The sequence below is a fragment of the Notechis scutatus genome, chromosome 1 (assembly GCF_049901735.1).
Source record: "Notechis scutatus isolate UNSWTSFEM ecotype Mainland chromosome 1, rNotScu1.2, whole genome shotgun sequence".
In the NCBI taxonomy this organism is placed as follows: domain Eukaryota; kingdom Metazoa; phylum Chordata; class Lepidosauria; order Squamata; family Elapidae; genus Notechis; species Notechis scutatus.
Window position 1 is genome coordinate 273,810,242 of NC_142009.1, and position 25,089 is coordinate 273,835,330.

General features: G+C 35.8%; 1 protein-coding gene across 4 annotated transcripts in view; it reads left to right on the forward strand.

Annotated features, from left to right (window-relative positions):
- The window catches only part of SIPA1L1 (signal induced proliferation associated 1 like 1), a 165,287-nt gene that overhangs the window by 92,631 nt on the left and 47,567 nt on the right, over positions 1–25,089 (forward strand). For all 4 annotated transcript variants that reach the window (XM_026671102.2, XM_087951616.1, XM_087951614.1 and 1 more), the window contains 3 exons: positions 13,583–15,350; positions 18,308–18,438; positions 20,849–21,037. In XM_026671102.2, the coding sequence (XP_026526887.1) occupies positions 13,862–15,350; positions 18,308–18,438; positions 20,849–21,037 (1,809 nt within the window). In that variant the 5' untranslated portion in view covers positions 13,583–13,861. The remainder of the gene's footprint in view (positions 1–13,582; positions 15,351–18,307; positions 18,439–20,848; positions 21,038–25,089) is intronic.

Genomic DNA, 25,089 nt, shown 5'->3' on the forward strand with positions numbered 1-25,089 from the left:
AATGCTAAAGCTATATTTGCTGAGAGGCCACAAAACTATCATAAATACCCGCTACCGTTTACCATTTAAGTTTTGTTAGTTTATAATTATATATGAGAAATAATTTAGGTTTCTTCTTCATAAACTATTATTATTTCTACAGTTGAAGCCTGCAAGGCAATATAGCACTCCTCTTTTACTCTGCTGATATATTCATTTGAATTTTAGTTGAAATTGGGACATCTGAAATAAAATCTAGGTTCATCAACCAGAAGGTTGATTAATTTCACCTTCTGTCAAACACCACATTCTTAGGCAGCTCAGTTGAAATGCAAATCTTGATTTATTTTTAGCAAACAATTAATCCCTCACAGGAGAACGTGGGTGTAATTGTCGAATCTAGCAAAGAACTGCTATTAAGCCAACTGCCATAGCAGGTGTTGGGTGGAATCTCCTTCAGTTTTTACCAATGAGTGCAAGTTTTTCATTGTTAAAAAAAGCAGAATAAAGTTACACTTAGGAAATGTGTTTCCTATGTTCTCTTCCTCCTCCCTTATTTTTTGTTGTTGTCATTTTGTAGTTTCTCTTTTTACCTCCTGATCTTAAAACTTACTGTTTCTTCAAATGCTACCCAAAATGCTGTCTTGATTCTATTTCAGACTCCTTCTTGTTTAAACTAAATAATTAAGTAAAAAACTAGTAATTGAGTTTGATTAAAGAACTTGGGTGACCTATACTAATTTTAAAGACTTTTTTAGCGTGTCACTGGCAGAACAACCCAGTTACATTGTCTTTTTTATGCTTTTTTTTGTGCTGAAATTGAATTCATTCTTGGCTTCTTACGTACTTTTGAAAGAGTTTTGCATATCTCATACGTATCTCAAATGTGTATTATGTTTATGTGTGCATTAATTATATATAGATTGTTCAGAATTTCATTGGGTTCTCCTCCATGCTGCAACGAGAGCCCAGGATGGGTAGACTCCTTCTTATGATGTCATTAAGCTGAGTCTGTACTTGTATTTAAAAAGCCAGCCCCCGGGAGAATCCCCAGCTTTGACTCAGCTTCTTTAAGTCACAAACTGTGTCTCTGAAAGCATTAGCGTTTTATTCAGCGATTCTATCTATGCTGCGAAAGAGCCCAGCCCCTTCCTTGGTTCATCCAGAGATGGTAAGGCATGTTAATGTATTGGATTGTTTGCTTTCAGAGACACTTCTTCAGTCTGTCAAGTATCTTCGCCAAAGCTGGGGATTTCTCCTGGGGGCTGGCTTTTTATATACAAGTACAGACTCAGCTTAATGACATCATAAGAAGGAGTCTACCCATCCTGGGCTCTCTCGCAGCATAGATAGAAAGGGCGTTCACAGGTAAATTTACCAACGCCCATTTGTATTCTGAGTCAAAATACACTGTTTCAGCAGAAAAAATAAACATCCAATTTACTGAAATTCCAAATATTCAAATTAATCAGTTAAGGATGTTGATGCTTTGCTTTAATGACACATTGCTTCCCTATAACTGTTGCTTCACTATAGATGTGCTTATTCAGAAAACCACATTTTCTGTTGATGTAATTTTACCAACCAGCATATTTATTGGGTTTAGCATGTTTTGAACCCTAATAAGCCTTCTCCTCAAAATCGCCACAACTAAAATTGTTGGAATAAATATTGTCACGACTATAACATTTTGGTCCTGCTATAGAAGTTATACTTAAACTAAATGTGAATGAACTTTGTATTTGTACAACACTATGACACTTTGCTCAGAATTTTATCTAGCTCCTATTGCTGGATAAAGAGATTTGGATTAAACAAACATAAAACAGTGCATTGTGTCATGTTCCTGAACATATGAACGTATGTTGAGACAGTATTCACTGTCTTTGTTGAAAAAAGTATGTGAAGCCCTAGATAACCAACCTTCTTAAAGGAGTATGTTGAGTCACATGTTCTAATCAGTAAGATAACTCAGAGTGATGATCCTTCTCTATAAAACTGTATGTCGGTTGCCACCATCAAAGTCTGTTTTCAAGACTTAGATTTGACTTGACTTGATTAAAAGAGATGTCTACTGACTACAGAAAAATGGCTGTCAAATATTATATAGAAAGAGCTGTAAAATCATTCTAAACACTTGGTCTTCCATCACTTAATAGTTAGACAATACCATTGAGACTTTCCAAGTTTATCATCCATTAAATATCACTCCAAGGTCAAGAAATACAAGACTCCAGAACAGGGGTGTCAAACTCGATTTTATTGAGGGCCGCATCAGGGTTGTGTTTGATCTTGGGGGTGTGGGGAGATGTGGCTAGGGGGCGTGGCCAGCTCCACATCACTCATCAGGGCGCCTGTGGCAGCCCGAGCACTCTGCCAGTGAAAACAGGCTCCCAAACTCTGTTTTCAGCTGTGATAGACTCCTACAACCTTCTGCCAATGAAAATGGAGCTCAAGCTCTGTTTTCGCTGGCAGAGGCTCCACGGGGTAGTCCTTTGCTGTTTCCAGGGTGGCCCTGCAGGCCAGATCTAAGCACTGTGGGCCAGATGTGGCCCGCGGGCCTTGAGTTGAACACCCCTGCTCCAGAAGATCACAAACAGATAATGGCAAAGGATCTACAGACCACGCTTCCATTACATGTTGATGTTCATGAGGGTACCAGAAGGAAAATTCTGTGTAAATTCTGGATCTCCTCAGACTGAGGAGAATCTGAAATGGAGGAATCTTCCTGTTGGGAACAGTCTGTCCACTTACCTGAACTCTCTGTGTTAAACATTATATTTGTAGGAAACAAAACACTAAATTCCAGCAAAAAAAAAACCTTAATTGCACTGTACAGTATAAGGGAAAGCAGTATAGGTACTCTTTGACTTAATGACCATAATTGAACTCAAAATTCCTGTTGTTAAGTGAAACATTTGTTAACTGAGTTTTGTCCCATTTTATGATCTTTCTTGCCTCAATTGTTAAGTAAATCACTGCAGATGATAAATTGGTACCATGGTTAAGTAAATCTGGATTTCCCATTGATTTTGCTTCTGAGAAGGTGATCACATGACCTTGGGACAGAGCAACAGTCATAAATATGAACTAGTTGCCAAGCATCTGAATTTTGATCACATGATCATGGGGATGCTGCAAAGACGGTCATAAGTCACTTCTATCAATGATGATGTAACTTTGAATGGTCACTAAACAAACTGTTGTAACTTGAGGGCTACCTGTAGCATGCTTTAAGGTCCCAGATAGTTAACAGTCATTGAGAGAACAACAATTTGAATTGTATCAGTAGATTCTGCAAGACTATCTCATAGTAAATTAAAGCTAAATAAATGTGGTTCATGCAGCACAACAACAATCCCAAAGACACAAGGAAAAATGGCTACAAAAGAATGGCTGAAGTATTCTTTTTAAATTTTGGAATTACTGACTCAAAATTCTGCCCATAACAAAACTGAATGGTTGTGACATGACCTGAAGTGATCAGTGTATTCAAGATATCCCCAAAGTACCAGTGAGAACTGAAACAGTTCTGTAAAGAGGAATTGGCCAAAATATCTCTAAGCCAATATGGATTGACCATCAGGTCTAGGAAATGTCTGGTTGAATCTTAGCTGCTAGAGGACACTGGTTAAATTTAAAGTTTAATGTAACGTTTTCCAACAATATCAATTCAATATGTTTCGTAAAGGCGTGACTCAGGACAGTAGTTTGCTTTCTTTTTAACAAAAATAATCTATTAATAGGAATTAGAGATTAAGCTTCGACCACATTTTGGTTCATACTATTTATAGGAGTCCAGATTATTTAAAAAGTTTTACAAATTATTTAATTCATTTAATCAATACACATCACTACTAGTAGTAAAAAAATTACTTTTGAATGTGAACTACTGCTGCTTCCAGTTAATGAATGCAGTTAATAATAATTCATTGCTAATATGTAATGAATCTCTCCCTAGTCAGTAGGTTCATAAATGCTATGGCAAAAGTTCATTGTTTCTGTACATTTAAATCTTTTTACAAAGGGTGTATTGTGATTTTGGTAGTGAGCTTTAAAAATGGATATATAGGATAATTTATATCCTATATAATTTAAGGCTAAGGATGTTTACACTTAAAGCCATTTGTGGGTCGTAATACCTGCAGAGGTTTTTAACTAGGAACAATATTTCACAGTTTTGTAATAATATATCAAATAGAAGTATAATTAAAGGGCTAGATTGTACACCCAAGCACATTCTTAGCATTATGGAATATTTCATTTTAGCGAGATACTTTCTTTGGTGAAAACCATTTGATCAGTCAGATGACCAGCAGCCTTATATTGTATTTGCTGAATTTATTAAGCTGAGTGACTTTTTTTTCTATATGTAATGCCTTATGAATTGTGATGTTTTCATTTCCATATAATTAGAAAAGTTTTGAGGAAAATCAACCCCATTTTCTTTGTGTTAATAATTTCTGTACAGATTGAATATGATTTAATTTTGTATTAGTGTGAATATGTCTTTATACATTAGATTAGGAATGGAATGGAATAGAATAGAATTTTATAATTTTTCAGTTTTTAGACTGTGGAATTAAAAGCAGACTATCACTTTATGGTGTTATTTGGAGTCTGCAAAATTATCAGAAGGTTTTACATAAGCTCTTACAGTTTTATATTTATTTTGTATTCCACTAAAAGTATCGCATCAATCAGTGATATTCACTCTTTTCATAATATAACTGCAGTAGATTTCTTTACAATGTAAAAAAGTATTATGGGACATATGTTGCACTGCAAATCGCTGATAGTAGCAGTCTTAAACTTAGATGATTTTATTCTACTTTGCTTCTCTGCTTTTAACATTTACCAAGATTCTTAGATTCATTAAAATTGTCATTATATTATACTGAAAGTTAGGTTCACAATTAAGTGTTTCCATGATGGTTTAAATGCCTTTGTTACAGTAGTATTCAGCTGGAACTTAGACCTTTATTATGATATTCATTTTCATGTTTGGATTTTTAAAATTCAAATAACGCATGCTATTTTAAGCCTTAAAATCCAGAATAAACAAATACTTGATACAGCTAATCAAATGTGACTAAAATTCTTTTTAATTTAAAGATTCTTCAACAATTTTTATTTTTCTCTTTATTTGTTTAGCCAGTGTTGTTTCTCAGAAAACAAAGGCACATTTATATTTTAGTTTAGTTTTTGCTGTAACCAATCTGATAGCTAACACTGTAGACCACTTTATCTCTTGTGTTGCACCATTTTTGTGTGTTGGGAAAATGGACAGCAAAGCTGCAATTAGCACAATTATTTCTGTTCTTAACATTTCCAATATCTTAAGAAAAGTACAATCAGAATGAGTAACTAAAAGAGCACTGCCCCCTTTACTGTTCTTCTGCTATAGGGTTCAAGTAAAGAAAGCCAGCATTTTTACAGGTAAAAAAGTTACATGACAATCTGTTTCTGGCTGCCTGTTAGCTGATTATTTTTTTTAAGAAGATAAGAAAAGGTGTGCTGGATCACACCAGAGATGTTTATGGCCCAGCGTGCAGTTCCATAATTCCTCACACAAATCATAACAGCTTATTAGTTTTTCCAACAGCTTATATGTAGAGGAAATAAGATCTAGTACTTGCCTATATAATAGGAATTGATATATAGAATTGCATAATTCATCTAGTCTCAATGTCACTAATATCATAGCATCCAAGACTTAACCATTGGAGTTCATTTCTTTAGAATATCCTCTATGAATCATCCATGTGTACACACCCACACGTATACGTACAATATGTACATGAATATGTATACAAATGCAGCACACATTATTCTGTATCCTTACTATTGGCGATTTCACTGAATATTCATTGAATATTTATTTATTTGATGTACTTTTATACTGCCCCAATCACATGAATCACTATATCGAACAGCATGGACATGAAAACTGATGCCAATTTGTCTACACCCCATACGATAATGTAATATAAATAAAGTGATGCTTAATGAAAAATAATAATAATTAAAAAACAGGTCCACTTAGACAGAAAAGCTCCTCAAAGTTGAAGTATGGGAATTAAATATATTTCTGGGGCCAGTATATTCCATTGTATCAAAGTAGCCATAGAGAAGGCCTTTCTTATCCATATACATCTTAGTTTTCCATGTTGGCACCCCAAATGATCTAACAGGATTGGCAGATTCATTTTGAACAAAGTATTCCTTCATTAAATCCTAACATGACTTGGGAATTGGAAATAGCCTTGTGTAGTGTAACTTCTATATTCACATTGAAAATGAAGCTGAGTAACAGCTGAGAAACCATACAAACATGAATGGGCATGTTATATGAAACTATTTTGTATCTACCTAGTTATAAGAAGGGATTTTTAAAAAGAATGGGTGTGCCATTCAGAGAGGCAGAATTGATGCTTTCGCAGTTGAAAAGAAACACTTTTAATAGCATAGAGATAAATGAACTGGGAAACAGAAAGCATTTTTGTCATCAACTATGGAAAACTAAAATATTTTGTATGAAATTTCATTTACTGTTTTCATCCTTCTGACTTTTATGTATTTTTAGTTCCTAAAATCTGTTATATCCCATGTCAGACAAATGATGAAAATTTGTCTGTCTATCATCTATCTATCTATCTATCTATCTATCTATCTATCTATCTATCTATCTATCTATCTATCTATCTATCTATCTATCTATCTATTGATACATGTATTGTGTTTATAATAAATGAATATGGTCTTGAATGGTCATTGACTAGCTTGAAGCTGGCTATTCTGAGCTTTCCAGAAGAGAAATAATGTCCAGTATTAAATGGTAATTCTCAGTGGTGCGATTCAACCGGTTTGGTGAGTACATGCTGTGTGTGCGCACACAGAGTTTAAAAAAGCCCATTTTGAGCTCTAATGTTACCTTCTACTGCAACCCGAATCAGCTTTGCTCTAAAACAACAAAATAAAGCACAGAAAAGAGCAGGGGTGGATGGGTGGGGCCAAATGCTCACCAGAACTACCAGTTTACCCGAACCGGTCCAAACCGGTAGAATCCCACCCCTGGTAATACTGTAATAAATGAAAAATGGAGATCTTTCTGTAACTGGGCTTCAGTATTTTCTATGTATGAAAACAAAATGTGAGAGATTAGTAATGAGTATCCCATCATAATGAAGTGTTTCCATTTGATGGAAAGTTCTATTTAATTTATCAGCACAAAAGTTCATCATACATGTAAGATTTGAGTCCAAATTGCTTACTATATCTTAAATTTTTAAATGTTCTTAGGACTATGGTAACATCATAATATGATGATGTTATAATTTAGTACAATATACTGTGAGATTAAGTAATCTAGTTGGTCACAAATGAGAGATCTCTTGGCATAGCTCATTACTATCAGCTTTTTTTCACTTGTAATTTTAAATCTGTTGGTCAATTGCTCATTTAAGTATGTCTCCAAGAAAATGAGAGGAGCTTAACTATGCTGGTATCTTGGGCCATTCTTGAGAAATAAAGAAGAAATAAAGCAGACACTTATATAAGAGCACTGCAAAGTCTTTTTTCCTTTCACAGTGAAATATGTTCTATTATCACACTAATATGAAAGTTACTTTAACTTAGATTTCCAGATTACCCTGCAATTGGAATTGTATATATTAATGATATGCTGAATTGAACCTTCCTCAACTAAGTACATTCAAGGTGTAGTGGAACAAGAAACATACACAAAAATAATGTATCAGAACAGGGGTGGGATCCTATCAGCATAACAACTGGTTCGGTGAGCATGTGCTTTCTGTGCTTCGCATACACACTTTTTACAAATTACCGGCTCCGGCAAGCATTCACTTTCTCCAGCTGAGAAGCGGCACTCAGCTGTGCTGTGCAAAGCAGCTGAGAAGGAAAAAGCAGGAATAAAGCACTGCCTAGAGCAGTGGTCACCAACTGGTGGGCCGTGGCCCACTGGTGGTTCCTGAGAAAATTTTGGTGGGCCACAGAGAAATCTCACCCCCAGAGTAACCCCCCCCAAAGCAATGAATCCAGGATGCACAGAAACACAAGGCTGAGCCACCCACATGGCCCGCACGAACCCTCCCCACCTACTCACTCCTTACATGGCAAACTTGCCTGCTTCCTTTTTGTGACCCATCTGTTCTGCTCTGCTGGGAGATTTGGATTAGCTGGAAAGCAGGAAATGGTTGGATTTCTTGCTGTTTTGGTAGTCTTTAGATCTTTGGCTATGCTTTTAACCACAGCCGAACCTCCCTTAGGACTGAAGTTTCCATTATTCAGTGCAGACTCACAGCGAGCAAATTTTATGTGACAGACTGAGCTAGCCGATGACAGATAGATAGATCACTGAATGATTCTGTGAGCAACTCAATCTGCCTGCCTGCTTTGCCTGATTTTGGGTAAAAGTTGCTCTTTTTAAATAAAAATTTCAATATTTACATACATGGTGTGTTGTGAGTTAATTTTGCGAGTTTGCTTGCAAGCAAATTTTATGTGACAGACTGAGCTAGCTGATGGCACATAGATAGATCTCTGAATGAATCTGTGATTCTGTGAGCAACTCAATCTGCCTGCCTGCTTTGCCTGATTTTGGGTAAAAGTTGCTCTTTTTTATAAAAAAAAAACAATATTTATATAAATATTTATAATTTACAAATAGGCCATGCCCAGTCAGTCACATGACCACCAAGCCATACCCACACATTAGGCCACGCCCACAGAACCGGTTAGTGGTCCCTGGGATTTAAAATTATGAGTTTGGTGATCCCTGAGGTCCAAAAGGTTGGCGACCCCTGGCCTAGAGCACAGGTTACCCTGTTTGGGTAGGCCAAACAGAAGACCAGAAGATCGTTGCAGCGAACCAGTTCAGTGTCAGCTGCTTTTTGAAGCTACCGGTTCTATAGAACCGGGCCGAACTGGTAGAATCCCACCCCGTATCGGAATATTTAAACTTAACTGATGAAAATAATTGGTGATTATAAACCGATATGTTCCTGTATATATTATCCTGAACTCAATAGAAGAAAAATAAGAAATAAATGTTATTGAAATAACTGTGATTAATGACAGTAAAGTCCAAAGGTGAAAGTAATATGTGAGTGTAATTCCTCAAACACTTTTATATATTAAATAATTGTAAAATACTGTTTAATAATTATATTTAGGGAGTAAGTTTGAGAAATAGAGTAAAAAAGCTAAGGTAACCAATGAAAAATCCATCCAACTCTCTTTGAGGTATTTATTCTGGCCCTGTTAGAACAGTTTAACAACACGTTTAAAAAAAAGAAAAAAGTATGTTAAAAATACAGCTGTTTCCTTCCTGATTCTTTCCAAATAGGAAACAACCCCAAATTTACACATCTCAATCCTCACTCTGTAATAGCATGTGGATTACTTTTGTTTATTTCTCTCTCTTCAGCCCTTTCCAGTTTATTCTATATTAATTTTTTGGCTTGGACTCCTGAGTAATTATTTTTAGATGAAGATTATCATTGTACTTTCTTGAGAACATTTGAAATCTATTTTAATTCTCAATGCATTTCTTGCTTTGTTGATTGCTGGTAAGTTATAATCAACTTGGAAGAACACAGCGAAAACTAAATCAGGAATTACTTGTTTTCTTTTTTATAGTTTTTACAGTTTATTTTACATGTTAAACATCATAGAATTCCTTTTGATAGATAAAGATCCAGTGATTGATTTATTCTGGTTAACATAAAACAAATCCTTGGCTTAAAAAAAAACAGCTTTAAGTAATTGACAGCATCGGCTGCTCTCTAATACTCTCTGATAATTTGCTAATGCCAAAACATTTGATCTTCAAATTATATTATACGTATCAAGATTATAACTTACTATTTAGCTATATTGAATATAAAATACTGCATTTTTACTCTCAAGAGTTTTTTCTTTCATTTTGTGGATGAATGTGTATTGATGGTAAGAAGGAAGGAGGAACAGATATAGGATCACCAATTTTGAAGTTTTTTTTCTTTCCTTCATAGTTCAGCTGGCAACCTAAAGACTCAATTTGCACTATTAAGGTTTTTGAGAACTTCATGATTTTCTTAAGACTTTACTGAATACCTTTGCTTAACAACTGCTCTGTTTATTATTCAAAATTACAATGGTGCTGAAAAAGTAACTTTACAACCGGTGCTTGCATTTACAACCATACGGTATCCCGTGGTCATGTGATTGCCATTTGCTTTCTTCAAAACTGGCTTTTAAGGAGCAATGAGAAGCTGGGAATAAAATCACAAGGCACGGTCATGCAATATCTCATTTAATGGTATGTGGTTACTCACTAAATGATTGAATGGGAAATGATATTGTAAGTTCTCAACAGTCATTTGATGTTTCACTTAGCAACCACATCGCTTAGCGATGGAGTTCTTTAATAGGCATACCAGCCCCCACTAAATGAGGGGCTGGTATCCCCACTAAATGAATGTGACTTCTAGTGTCACTTATAGTTACTACTGATTTTTTAAAAAACTTTCACTAGCTTAAGTTTTAAAAATCTGAATTGTGTAGCAGAAGTTAATAGCTGTTCTGAAAGTAAAAATTAAAATTTTGGAGCTTTCCTATTTGCAATTTCAAGCTGAGGGTAAACTGGCTTCTTAATTAAAGATGGATTGTTCGATTAACTTGATAACAATCTAGCTGTTGCATTGCCAGAGTAAATATGATATAATGAAAATTTGAAAGTGTGTGAATATTGCATCATACTTTAAGAGTTTTGGGCCTGCAAGAAAAATATTGCATCAATTATCAGCCTTGTTCGGCCTCTGCCACTTTTTTATGCAATATGTTAGAATTCTCCATTAAGATGGGGTGAATGTTAGAAGCAGAAAATGTTGTTCCTAGAGGTTTAATTCCTGTGGAAGAAGGCACATGTTCCTTATGAGAAAAGACTTGCACAAATGTTAGTTTCCCTACATCTGCCAGAATCTTTGAATTGTACACAATGCTGCTCTGTCAACATGGTGCTGGTTCAGCAGCATATTTGCATGCATAGACTTGGTAAGTATTTGAAGGCCAATTCTTCTATAATTGGTTGACTCTCTGAATAAGAGCCTCTCTCTGTCTTTGTATTAAAGGGTGTATACAGAAGTACAGGATTGTATGCTGACATCCTCTTGCCTTTGTCTACTCCCTGCCAGGGTGCATTTGTGGAGGTGGCGTTTTGTTGTTAAAGCTCTTTCAAAGAACAATATATGTTCAATTTAAGGGCAATGTGATGTAGGAAGAGGTTGTGTTTTTTTTATTTTTAATTTCAGCACCTGTGAAAATTAGAATTAAACAAATTTTGTTTATTACAGCCATATTTTAATGTGCAAGAAATCTTGAGTACAAAAACCTTGTTTCTGTAAGAAAAGACTTAACAAAATTTAAACAGTTTTTTCCATATTTGACATTTTTAGATCAGTGTAACTATGGATAAAAAACAGAAACTCTTTAAATATGTCCGTATGTTGTTTGATTTCAACCACGTGCCCTGCCCCATTCTGTTCTAGAATATATCCAGGCTTCAGGAACCAGTCCATAGAATGTTCATGAGGCCATGCTGGGAGAGAGATGAGAAGAGCTCAGTTACACATACAAAATGCATTTCTATGGATGCAAGCCTAGAGAAGAATTCTGAACATTTTTATTCTTAATAGTGTTTTTTAGAATGCATGTTTGTATCTGAAACATCAGTGGATGTTAATTGGTAATTCATATTACTGCCCCACATCATTGGAGAATCATCAGATATGTATGTTGCTGTATTAATAAAGGCGAATGTATCTATCTATCTATCTATCTATCTATCTATCTATCTATCTATCTATCTATCTATCTATCTATCTATCTATCTATCTATCTATCTGTTAAAATGAAAGGCAAAGTTGTTCCATATCTAGTTCTAGATTTCCCTTTTCCAGGAAACCATTACCTAACAGCAAAAGGAAGAACAGGAAGTCTGGTTTCTTTCTGAACTGTCTCCATGTCAGATGGGGCAAAGGTTACAATTTTAAGGCAGGTGATTGAGTGTCCCTTCCCTTCCCTCCAATATCCCATTTGCTGATTTTTGGTAAATAAGTATAGCACAGAGAGATTAGAGGGACGAGATAAGAACTCATTAAAGTCATCTTCCTGAGCAAGATTCTATACCTAGAGCTAACCCACAAAATGCCATTTAGAAATAGCATTGGTAAAAAAATTTCTTATTTTGAGTACAATCCCAGCTAATCAAGGAAAGCTGACTTACAATCTGAATATCGTCTTATACACTATTTAAATGTCAAAAAGTTGATCAATTTCTCAAAAGCAATAATTGTCTTTTTTTTTTTAAAGGAATTTATCATGAGTATGAGAAGGTGGCTTTTAGATAACAGAGATTTTTGCTGAGTTCATACAAGAGAGAGAAAGATTCTATCTCTGTCTGCCAGCAGCTTCTATTTACATTTTTACATTTTTTTTGCAAGTTTTACATAACATGTAATTTGACTCTAAGGGAGCTTTTTTGCTGTCATTAGCTAACTGCTCACACATTATTACTGCTACTGATCTTGTATATATTTTTTTTGTATTTGATTCATACATAATAATTACTAAAACCATATATTAGAGGATTTTTAAAAATATACAAAATAGAGCAAACAAAATAAAGAATAAAATGATAACAGATTATAAAAGCAGCAGCAAAAAGTCAACAATCTCAGAGTAACATTAACTATTATTAATAATGAAAAGATCTGAAAGAATAAAAATGGCCGTGTCTAGCGCTGGTGACAGTTGCTCAACAATGGCTGTTATTGGATTCCAAAATCAGGGGAGCTGGCCCTAAAACAGGCCTTTATATTCCCACGTTCCCTCAACAGCCTCCTCTCTCCACACCTTTACAATCTATTTGAAAATAACATCTGACTTGGGGATGGTACAAAAGGGTGAAATAACAAAAAATAGGGAAGTGCATCCTGAGAAAATGGACTTGCACAGCATTACTTTAGGACAGGGGTGGGCAAACTACGGCCCGCGGGCCACATCCGGCCCGTTGGTCTTTTTAATCCGGCCCGCCGAAGATTGGTACAGAATTAAGGTTTGATGTGAATGATTGAATGATTGCATTCATTTGATTTTGACTTGTAATGACAGGCATTTCGACACCAGGTAGCGCATTAGGCGCAGTGACTTGATTTTGCGGAGATTTTGCAGTTTTTTATATGTATCGTATCTTGTGCTGACCCGGCCCGTCTGTCAAATTTTAATAGTCAATGAGGCCCCCGAGCCAAAAAGTTTGCCCACCCCTGCTTTAGGATGTAGTTCATTCATACTGAACTGTTATTTAGAAGTGTTCAGTTGTTTGAAATGTTGAGCATGCTTTCTATAATCATCTGTTTTAAATATTTTAAAACAATACATTTTCTTTATAAAGACTGTAAGATATCAGCTATGTCCTACATTGTTACAGAAGTGCATAGGGCAAAATATACTGCGAAAGAAGCTGGTACAAAAAGCTTTTCTGTTTTTATAACTTATTTTATGCAATGATTAATTGTCCTGTGTACTTCTTTATTTGCTCTAGGTTTAAAGCGAATATTGAAGCTTTGGCCCCCACTATTTTTGTATGTGTGGAAGATGACTGCTTGATAAAATGGGTGACTTTCAATTCCAAAGAAGTGAAAATGACTGAAGAACAGCATCTTTAGACCATTTGCCACTAAATTAAATGATCACAACTGGGATCTCATGCACCCCTTATATTTTCTGGAGGATCTTCTCCAGAAGAGAGTTTTACATTTAAAAGGCAGACATGAGTGTATTTTCCATTGGAGCTTACTAAGACTAAACACACTTTCCAATAATGACCAGCTTGAAACGGTCCCAGACTGAAAGGGCTGTTGCCACCGGAATATCAGATGTTGCCCCTAAAGTACATTCAGATGACTTTTATATGAGGCGCTTTAGGTCACAGAATGGTAGCTTGGGATCTTCAGGAATGGCTCCAGTAGGCCCTCCACGCAATGAAGGATCACATCATCTTACTTCTAATCCTGGAGTTCCTAAAATGGGAGTTAGAGCAAGGATTGCAGACTGGCCCCCAAGGAAGGAGAATGTCAAAGAAAACAGTAGATCAAGTCAAGAAATGGATACATCGAACTGTCTGGATAGTATGTCCTCAAAAAGTAGTCCAGGGAGTCAGGGAAGTTCTATTAACTTAAACAGTAGTGATTCTGTCATGTTGAAGAGTATCCAAAACACACTTAAAAACAAAGCAAGACAATCTGACAACTTAGATTCTAGATTTCTTACGCCTGATGGTTACCACAGCTCCCCAAGAAAAGCTCTTCGTAGAATAAGACAGCGTAGTAATAGTGACATCACTCTAAGTGAGCTTGATGTAGATAGTTATGATGAATGTATCTCACCCAGTTACAAATCGGGACCATCACTGCACAGAGAATATGGCAGCACCTCCTCAATAGATAAGCAAGGTTCCTCAGGGGAAAGTTTTTTTGACTTGTTAAAAGATTATAAAGATGATAAGTCTGATCAAAGACGTCCAGCCTCCAGCAAATTTAGTGAACTCCTTATAGCTAGTGGAAGTAAAGGTTCGGGATTTTCCTTGGATGTGATAGATGGACCCATTTCTCAAAGGGAGAACCTTCGATTATTTAAAGAAAGGGAGAAACCACTGAAGAGGCGTTCAAAATCAGAGACTGGAGATTCTTCTATTTTTCGCAAGCTGCGTAATGCCAAAGGTGAAGGAGATCTCGGAAAGACTTCAGATCTAGAAGACAGCAGATCAGAGGATAGTGTCAAGCCTTGGACTTGCCCCAAATGTTTTGCTCATTATGATGTTCAGAGTATATTATTTGATTTAAACGAAGTGGCAGTTAACCGGAATAATGTTATAAAAAGAAGGAACACAACTACTGGAGCTTCTGCTGCTGCGGTTGCATCGTTAGCTTCTGGACCGTTGTCCCATTCTGCAAGTTTTAATTCCCCTATGGGTAGTACAGAAGAACTGAATTCTAAAGGAACTTTAAATGTGGACCAGGGAGATGATAAAAGCAATGATCTTGTATTGAGTTGTCCATATTTTCGTAATGAGATCGGTGGAGAAGGAGAAAGAAATATCAGCCTCACCAAATCTAACTCTGGATCCTTTAGTGGCTGTGAAAGTGCCTCTTTTGAGTCTACTCTTAGCTCTCATTGCACAAATGCGGGAGTGGCTGTACTTGAAGTACCCAAAGAAAATCTGGTGTTACACCTGGACAGAGCCAAGAGGTACATTGTTGAACATGTGGATCTCGGTGCATATTACTATCGGAAATTCTTCTATCAGAAAGGTGAGTTATTAACTACTTTGGAAGTGTTGCTGTATACTCAACATTTACCTAAGGAACTGCTTTGATGCACAGGGTTCATTTATCTACTAGGACCTGTACAAATCTTCTGTGGCATGTTGTGCTTTGGCAAAGACTTGACAGAAACATACTAGGTTGCTGGTTTCTTTCAAAAAGAAAGAAAGAAAGAAAGAAAGAAAAGCAGCTGAAGCGCTTTACTTCACAAGCCTCACTGGCATTTTCAAGTCTTTTTGAAAATGCTCATTGAGGCACATGGTACCTTATTAAGTCAAATCATGACATCTCTTTCCAGTATAAAGTTCTTTATCAAAATAAATCTTCACATGGATCTATTATATGCTATTTGTAATTTATGACACATATGACAAATTAGGCATTTCATTGTTTAATACTGAGGAGGAACTGTACTACAATATTATTTAAGGCAGAACTAGAAGGACATGTTTCCCTTATAGGCTTGCATTCTTTCTCAGATTTCTCTTTTCCAGAAGCTTTCACTATGAAAGCTTTCTGCTGTGAAGTTACTATGTGGCTTGAACTTTAACTATGGTTAATTCAATTTGAGGCTAGCCTCAAGAACAACTGTTTAAAAATGATGTCTTTTAAAGTGGTTTGTTAATAATGACCACAACTCTTGATCTTGATTTAAATGGAAGCAGAAACCTTTTAGTTCCTGAACCACTTGGAAAGGGAAAGAAAGATTTTATTTATTTACTTATTCATCAGATTCATATGGCTGCCCATCTCAAAAACAAATGACTGGGTAGTGCACAAGCTAAAAAAAATTCAAAACAACTGTTAATATTATAATAGTTAAACATTACAAACATTACAAAGTTTGAATCACAATAGCACTCGAGATGGAAATTTCTGTCAGTAAACAATTCATTATGTGATGCAACTTCCTGTTAGCTTCCCACAACCAAAGTCAATAAGGAAGCTAGTTGGAAGTTGCAAGCCCCAGGCACAAACAGGCAGGTCAGTGGCTTCTGCCACGTGGGGGGTGGGGAAGGAGAGAGAGGGTGTGAGTGTGGGGGAGGGTTAGCAAGGATACATGAGAAATGCCATGCAGATTGCCAAGGGTGTGTGAGATGTACCACATAGGTGGAGAGAATGTGTGATGGTATGTAAGGGGATCTTCACAGATCAGGGAAGATGCATGGGGTTCCACAAGTGGCTGACCCAGTGTGAACACAGAGGGGCAGTGAGAGATTGTGCAGGTAGGGAAGACTTACCCCACTGACTTGCTCTTTGCCTTTCTGGGAACAGAAGCATGGAAAGTTGCAAAAGGCAATTGTGTGATCACAACACTCTTGGCAACTCATCATAGTTGTGAACAGCCAATCATCCAGATCATGATAGTACAACTACAGAAGTGCTCAGGCAGCCAGAACTCTGAGAAGCAGTTGTATAATCTCCATTGATTCAGTGCTGTTGTAAATTCGGACAGTCGCTGAATAAATGGTATTAAGTCAATGACGTATAAAAAGCATGTACAACTTTAAGAAGAGCGTATGTCATTCAGAGTGATAATCAAATGTAGATTTTTAAGAAAGACTGCAAATACCTATAGATTTCAACCTATGAAGGACATTCCTATTTTTTTATTTTAAAAAAGGAGTTGTACATAAATTGTTCTTGTTCTAGAAACAGAGTATCATCAACATAATTATCTTAATGTAAAATATTACATTAAGACACATCCACTGCTTTCTTAGCAAAATATTGCTGCTATCTACTTGTGAGGTTATGTTTTCAGTGTTCCATTCTGATCAATAGCCTGGTATTTCTTATATAGTATCTATAAAACTATTAACCGACCAGTTTAGAATAGAGTAGAGTAGAGTAGAGTAGAGTAGAGTAGAGTAGAGTAGAGTAGAATAGAATAGAATAGAATAGAATAGAATAGAATAGAATAGAATAGAATAGAATAGAATAGAATAGAATTCTTTATTGGCCAAAGAATTTGTCTTGGTGCATATGCTCTCAGTGTACATAAAAAAGGATACATTCGTCAAGAATCATAAAGTACGACACTTAATAATAGTCATAGGGTATAATAAGCTATCAAATCATACTAGGAAACAGTAAAAATTGTAAGGATACAAGCAACAAAGGTACAGTACAGTCATAAGTGGGAGGAGATGGATGAAAGGAAGGATGGGAAAATTATTAGTAATAGTAATGCAGACTTAGTAAATAGTATGACAGTGTTGAGGGAATTATTTGTTTAGCAGAGTAATGGCATTTGAGAAAATCTGTTCTTGTGTCTAGTTGTTTTGGTGTGCAGTGCTCTATAGCGTCCTTTTGAGGGTAGGAGTTGAAACAGTATATGTCCAAGATGTGAGAGGTTTTTCAAATCAATATAGAGTTGGACCTGAATGGAATTCCATCTGAAAACATTTTCATTTTGACAGTTGTCAAATAATGATAGTTCATTGCCTTTAGTTTGTATGTTTTACTATATGTTTTATTTTAAGTGTTTTATATTTTGTTATACTTTATGTATATCTAAGAATGTTTGGCATGGTAGATAAAAATGAAGAATAACGGAAATATGATTTTAGATTAGAGTGTTTTTGAATGACCGTATTTGAAAAATCAATATATGATTGCATACCATGGAATTTTACAATGGAACATGCTGCCAGTTGATTATAATTATAGATATTTTGGGGTTTGATACAGTTGGAATAAAAAAAACTCTAGATGGTGCTCAGGTTCAATTCTGATTGCCTGGTCCATATGCTACATGTTATGTTTTTGTGCCTACACTTGGTTAGAACTTGTGTTTGAAGCAAAATTGTTCTGTATGAACTAGTCTTAAAACCTGGAAATATTATGATAACATTAATATGTATCCTTTTTATGAAATATAATTATTCTTTCATTTTTCCACCTCTATCCCCCAAATATGTGTTTGATTTTAATTGCACAAGAACACTGGAACTACTTTGGGGCAGATGAAAACCTTGGTCCCGTAGCTGTCAGCATCAGAAGAGAAAAACCTGAGGAAATAAAAGAAAATGGTTCCCAGTACAATTACCGCATTATTTTCAGAACTAGTGAGGTAAGTGGGCAGTAAAGAAATAAGAAATTTGATTTCCATGTTGAACTTGTTACAAAAATCATATGCCTAACATTGGAAGGATAATAGCTGTCAGTAATTTAATATTATGCAACAAACCGTTGTGTATTTTATAAACCTCAGGGATTAAAGAGTGGTGTTCTTGTACAAAGAATTTTCTAAATTTATACAGCATTGAAATTAAAAATCCCAAAACTCTTGCCATTCAACATGCTCTTATGCATGTTTATTTTATGTTTTGAGAAGAAAGATTCAGAAATAACCTAATTAAAAACCCAGTGAATTGTTTTTCTAACAATACTTAGCAGAAATCTCACACAGGTGATGGGCAACTTAAGATTCAGTGGCAGCCTTTGATTGCTTCTTAGAGTTAGGGGGAATAATAATAAGTTATATTAACCTATGATGATAGCTGTGGATACTTACACTGGAAAAATAAGGCAAGTTTTTATATAGCAATAGCACTTATATACAATTTCATAGTGCTTTACAGCCCTCTAAGTGGTTCCTCATTTTATCAACCTCAGAAGGATGGAAGGCTGACTGAATCCTGAGCCACACAGATTCGAACTCCTGGAATGAGCAGTGAGTTAGCCTGCAGTACTGCATTCAAACCACTGGGCCACCATGGCTCTTATGCAAGGTTTTATTTATGCTTGTATGGAAAGGTTAATTATTTAAATTTTATCCCCTCTAAACATACATTTCCTTAAACTATGTCAGGAATTGCCATTACATGGTACAAAATGAGCAAATATTTGCTCAGGACTAGGAATTTTTTCTTAACACTTTAGGACACAAAACTATGATAATGTTATTTTGTTATTAATTTCTGTCTTTCCTTTATACAAATATAAAATGGTACACAATTATTACAGTTTTATATGTGTTCTGCGTTAAAGACAATGCTGTTTGATGGCAAGAATGCTAAGTCCTGATTATGAAGAACAGTATTAGCTTTTGTTAGATGAAAGTAGAAAAGTTTGTTAGATAGAACTAGCAGAGATTGTAAGGACACAGACCCTCACTTCAAAACATCACTTAACTGATTATAAAAGGGTACTTTAAAAAAGGCAACAAAATTGTTAGTCTAAGTGATAGTGAGTTAAAAAAGGTAATAATTTATGCAAATATTAGATCAAATTTGTTTTGCTTTAATAATTTTGCTAGCTTCTACAATTTTTAACAAAGTCATTCCAATAAATGAAATAATATTGAATGATTTTGCACTATCACTTATTTCATAAACATTATCTGTTTAATACAGGTTTCATATTATTTTGCACTTAAGCAACCCTAAATATTGATAAGAAAATGCTTTGTTTGCTTTTTTATTATTAATGTAATTATAGCCTTAACTAAAAATTATTTTATACATTACTGAGAAAATATTGAACGTATCCTGTTTTTTTGGATAGCATTGGAAGGAAAATATTCCAGAAAAAAGACACACAAAATTTAGGCTCTTGGCAATCCACTCACTCTTATGACTGACTGCAGGGATGCTGCAGTTTTCTCCACCTGCCAATTTTCCCTTCCCATCTCACTCCATTGGATCCTTTAGGCCTATCTTTCACCCATCTGGGCCCCCACAGCCTCCCTCTAGGTCTCAAACTCTAGGGCAGAACTGTCAAACTCCCAATCCATGGACCAGGTGCGCCACGCGCAGGCCATGCCCATGCACGGTTTGGTGAAGGGGGAAAAAGTCCCAATATGTCATGTGACACCACTGTGACGAAGTGAGTTTGACACCCCTGCTCTAGGGCCTCCTCTCTTCGCTTATTGGACCTTTTCTGAAATTCAGCTTTGGAAGGAAAATTGGCGATTTGCCATGCAGCCTTACAAAGAGTCTGTGTGGTGCTGTCCCAGTAAAGGTGAGTGAACTGAGGCATGATGGAGTGAGGAGGCCCAAGAATGTGGAAGCGAGCAAGATGGGAAACACAGCCCAGTGTGCATCAATGGTAGACAAGGCCATGGGGATTCTAGTGCCGGCTCTGTATGAACTGAGGAGATGCTGCAGGGCACTCCTAGGCCTGCGTCAGGCTTCCCAGAGTCTTCCCCCAGGGTATGCTTTCTTTAACCCCCTTAATGACTGCAACAAAGAAAACAGGGATTGTGGTCATTAAGCAAGACAATCATATGGGTTCCTTGCTTAACAACTACTGCAATGTTTTATCATAATTCTGGGCTCAACTGTGATCATAAGTCAAAGGCTACCTGTATTATCACTAAATAGAACAAGCAAATGTGCATCTTAATTAGTAGTACATTTTCAATTGTCCTATTTAAAGTGTTATTTTGTGGGGGAATTAGAAAATATTATTATTGCATATATTCTATATATTCCTAACACATTTTCTTCACAACTTAATTTTTTTATTTTTATTTCTAGCTTACAACACTAAGGGGTACTGTCTTGGAAGATTCAATACCTTCAACTGCAAAGCATTACACAGCCAGGGGGTTGCCCTTGAAAGAAGTCCTAGAACATGTGGTTCCTGAATTAAATATACATTGCCTCAGGTTGGCTTTCAATACCCCTAAAGTCACAGAGCAGCTTATGAAACTCGATGAACAAGGGGTAAGATTTACATTGCACATTTTTGGTTTTTAGATGGTTAGTCTTATCTGTTGGGTTTTTTTTTTTTTTTTTTATCTTAAAAATGTTATATAAAGCTATATATTGATGTTAAAGAGTAAGACATTTCAAGAGTTAGCTTGCTCTCAAATAATTTAATCAGACACATGAAGGAGCTAAATATTGCCAGTTAGAAATAAAGATCCATGACATTTTAAGCATATAACTATTTTAATTATATTATCAATTACAAATTATTTTCTTTATATACTGCTGCAAAACATTGTACAAGAAGCTGATTTCAAAATTATGCCTTTCTACCTATGACATTTGAGCTAACTTGACAATACATTTTAACAATGAACTTCATTAGGTTCTTAGTACTGCTTGTAAAACATTAATTTAAAGTTGTAATTCTATCATATTAATCAAAGCTTGCAGTTAATGGCATTCAATTCAGGTATTTTGGGATAAAGGTAATGACATAGATGTATTCTACACTAGTTCTCTGCCTTTGTGCTATATTGAACTACCCTTTTCAGGAGATGAGTGAGAAAAATGTTATCATTTTGATTAGCTTGTTGTTCTCAACAGGTTTGTTTTAATCAATTTTAGAATCTTTCTAAGCTTCCAGAAATATAAGAGCTGCATATTTATTCCAGTATCTCTTTCCAAAAGGTTTTCCTCAGAAAACTATTTTGGCTTATGGAATATTACAGGATACCATTTTGATTATTATGCTAACTTTAGAAATACAGGTGAAACTCGAAAAACTAGAATATCGTGCAAAAGTTCATTTATTTCAGTAATGCAACTTAAAAGGTGAAACTAATATATGAAATAGACTCATTACATGCAAAGCAAGATAGTTCAAGCCACGATTTGTCATAATTGAGATGATTATGGCTTACAGTTCATGAAAACCCCAAATCCGCAATCTCAGAAAATTAGAATCTTGTGAAAAGGTTTAATATTCTAGGCTCAAAGTGTCCCACTCTAATCAGCTAATTAAGCCATAACACCTGCAAAGGGTTCCTGAACCTTTAAATGGTCTCTCAGTCTGGTTCAGTAGGAATCACAATCATGGGAAAGACTGCTGACCTAACAGTTGTGCAGAAAACCATCATTGACAACCCTCCATAAGGAGGGAAAGCCTCAAAAGGTAATTGCAAAAGAAGTTGGATGTTCCCAAAGTGTTGTATCAAAGCACATTAATAGGAAGTATGTGGAAGGGAAAAGTGTGGAAGAAAAAGGTGCACAAGCAGCAGGGATGACTGCAGCCTGGAGAGGAGTGTCAGGTAAAGGCCATTCAAAAGTGTTGGGGACTTTCACAAGGAGTGGACTGAGGCTGGAGTCAGTGCATCAAGAGCCACCACGCACAGACGGATCCTGGACATGGGCTTCAAATGTCGTATTCCTCTTGTCAAGCCACTCCTGAACAACAAACAATGTCAGAAGCATCTTACCTGGGCTAAAGAAAAACAGACCTGGTCTGTTGCTCAGTGGTCCAAAGTCCTCTTTTCTGATGAGAGCAACTTTTGCATCTCATTTGGAAACCAAGGACCCAGAGTATGGAGGAAGAATGGAGAGGCACACACTGCAAGATGCTTGAAGTCCAGTGTGAAGTTTCCATAGTCTGTGTTGATTTGGGGAGCCATATCATCTGCTGGTGTTGGTCCACTGTGCTTCATTAAGTCCAGGGTCAATGCAGCCATCTACCAGGAGATTTTGGAGCACTTCATGCTTCCTTCCACAGATGAGCTTTATGGGGATGCTGACTTCATTTTCCAGCAGGACTTGGCACCTGCCCACTCTGGCCAAAGCACCAAAACCTGGTTCAATGACCGTGGGATTACTGTGCCAGCAAACTTGCCTGACCTGAACCCCATAGAGAATCTGTGGGGCATTGCCAAGAGAAAGATGAGAGACATGAGACCGAACAATGCAGAAGAGCTGAAGGCCGCTATTGAAGCATCCTGGTCTTCCATAACACCTCAGCAGTGCCACAGGCTGATAGCTTCCATGCCATGCCGCATTGAGGCAGTAATTGCTGCAAAAGGGGCCCAAACGAAGTACGGAGTACATGTGCGTGGTTATACTTTTCAGAGGTCCAATATTGTTCTATGTACAATCCTTGTTTTATTGATTGTATGTAATATTCTAATTTTCTGAGATTGTGGATTTGAGGTTTTCATAAGCCATAATCCATAATCATCGCAATTATGACAAATCATGGCTTGAAATATCTTGCTTTGCATGTAATGAGTCTATCTCATATATTAGTTTCACCTTTTAAGTTGCATTACTGAAATAAATGAACTTTTGCACGATATTCTAATTTTTCGAGTTTCTCCTGTCGAAGGGACCATCAAGATTTTTGGACTTAAGAATCACTAACAGGGTAAATACTCAAATCATTCTCAATATGGGATTATCCGTTCAAGAGCAGATGAAAATGAGCAAGTTGAAGCTTATCCAAGATACGATGCAGGTGCTATTATTGAGAACCTAAGGCAATTTGGGAGATGTTAATATAGTCTTAGAAGTGTTCCTTGAGAAAATGAGTTGTACTGAGAATGTTTCTTTCTCTAGCATAGGTATATGTGTAAAAAAATGGAGAATTTTTCCTCTGAAAACAAATTTTAAAATTGCTTAATTACTTTCCTTTTTTATAAACAATATTTGACATCTTTAACTCTTTGGCTCTTTGAGCATTTTGCATATGGCCAAAAGGCCAAAAAAAACCTTCAAGCCTTGCAAAGTCAGTAGAAGCATCCTGTTATAGTCAGTAGATTTTAGGCCTCTTACAGTTGTACAGATAACATTATGAAATGGAAGACGGAGCAGATTTTATTACAATATACTGTATCTGGGTCCCTGGCAAGTTGTTGACTAGGCTCTGAAGAATATACAGAATGATAAACAATATTTGGCTCTGTCAGAACATTAGAAACCTATTTTAAGAGGAATTCACTGTATTTCTCTGGATACACTCTTAGACCACAACCACACATACTATCTACTGTGATTTTTCTAAATGTTTTTGAATATCTGAATATCTGTTTTGAATATGTATGTATGTATGTATGTATGTATGTATGTATGTATGTACAGTATGTATGTATGTATGTATGTATGTATGTATGTATGTATGTATGTATGCATACATGCATGTATGCATCTTCGGAAGAAGCTTCTTGGATGAGAAGCAAAATGTCTTCCAAGAAAAACCAGAAAGTCCAGTTGCTTCTTGAAAAAGCACCTTTGGGATCTGGATCATCTCTACGACCTGGATGACTGAGAATCTCCATAGACTTTTTCTTTCTAGTTCAGTCCATATAGCAGGCATAGTCAATGTTAAGTGCTAATGGCATAAAAATAATTTAAGTAGATATAATGAAGTTATCATAAAAACCCAGGTGCTTTTGTGATAATTCAATGTTTAGTGAGAAGTAAGTAGCTTGACTAATTTATTTTCCATATTACAATTTTTGGTAATTTTCTAGTGATGAAAACATTACCTGATGAAAACATTTCTTTACACCATCATTGGTTACTCACTTCAATTGTAAGCATTATTTTTGTAAATTTTATGTAGTAATATAGTTGGATGAGGAAAACTTGATTATTTAATTACCTTAAATTGCATATTTTAACATATAAGCTGTTCGCAAATTGACATTTCAAGAATTCTTGCCATTGATTTGACTGGATCAGGCTAATGTTCATCTTGTTTTATTTATTTAACTTCCAATTATCTTAAAACACCAAAATTATTGTAAATTCAGAAAAAATAAGGCAGTATTTTCAAACCTAGGATTTAAAATACTGAGGCTTTTTTCTTTTGTATTTTTCAATTTTTGGGTATGTGAAATTTGGAATTAAGCCAATAGTTCTGAATTATTTTGTGGAGCAATTTGAAGTACAGAATAGTAAATATATAGAACCTTGTCATTTTCATTTTTTTCACTCAGCTTTCTTATTACAGAAAACAGAGTTGAATTTTGAAAGGAATAGCCTTGTGCCTCTTGATGCAACACAGATAACAGAAGAAT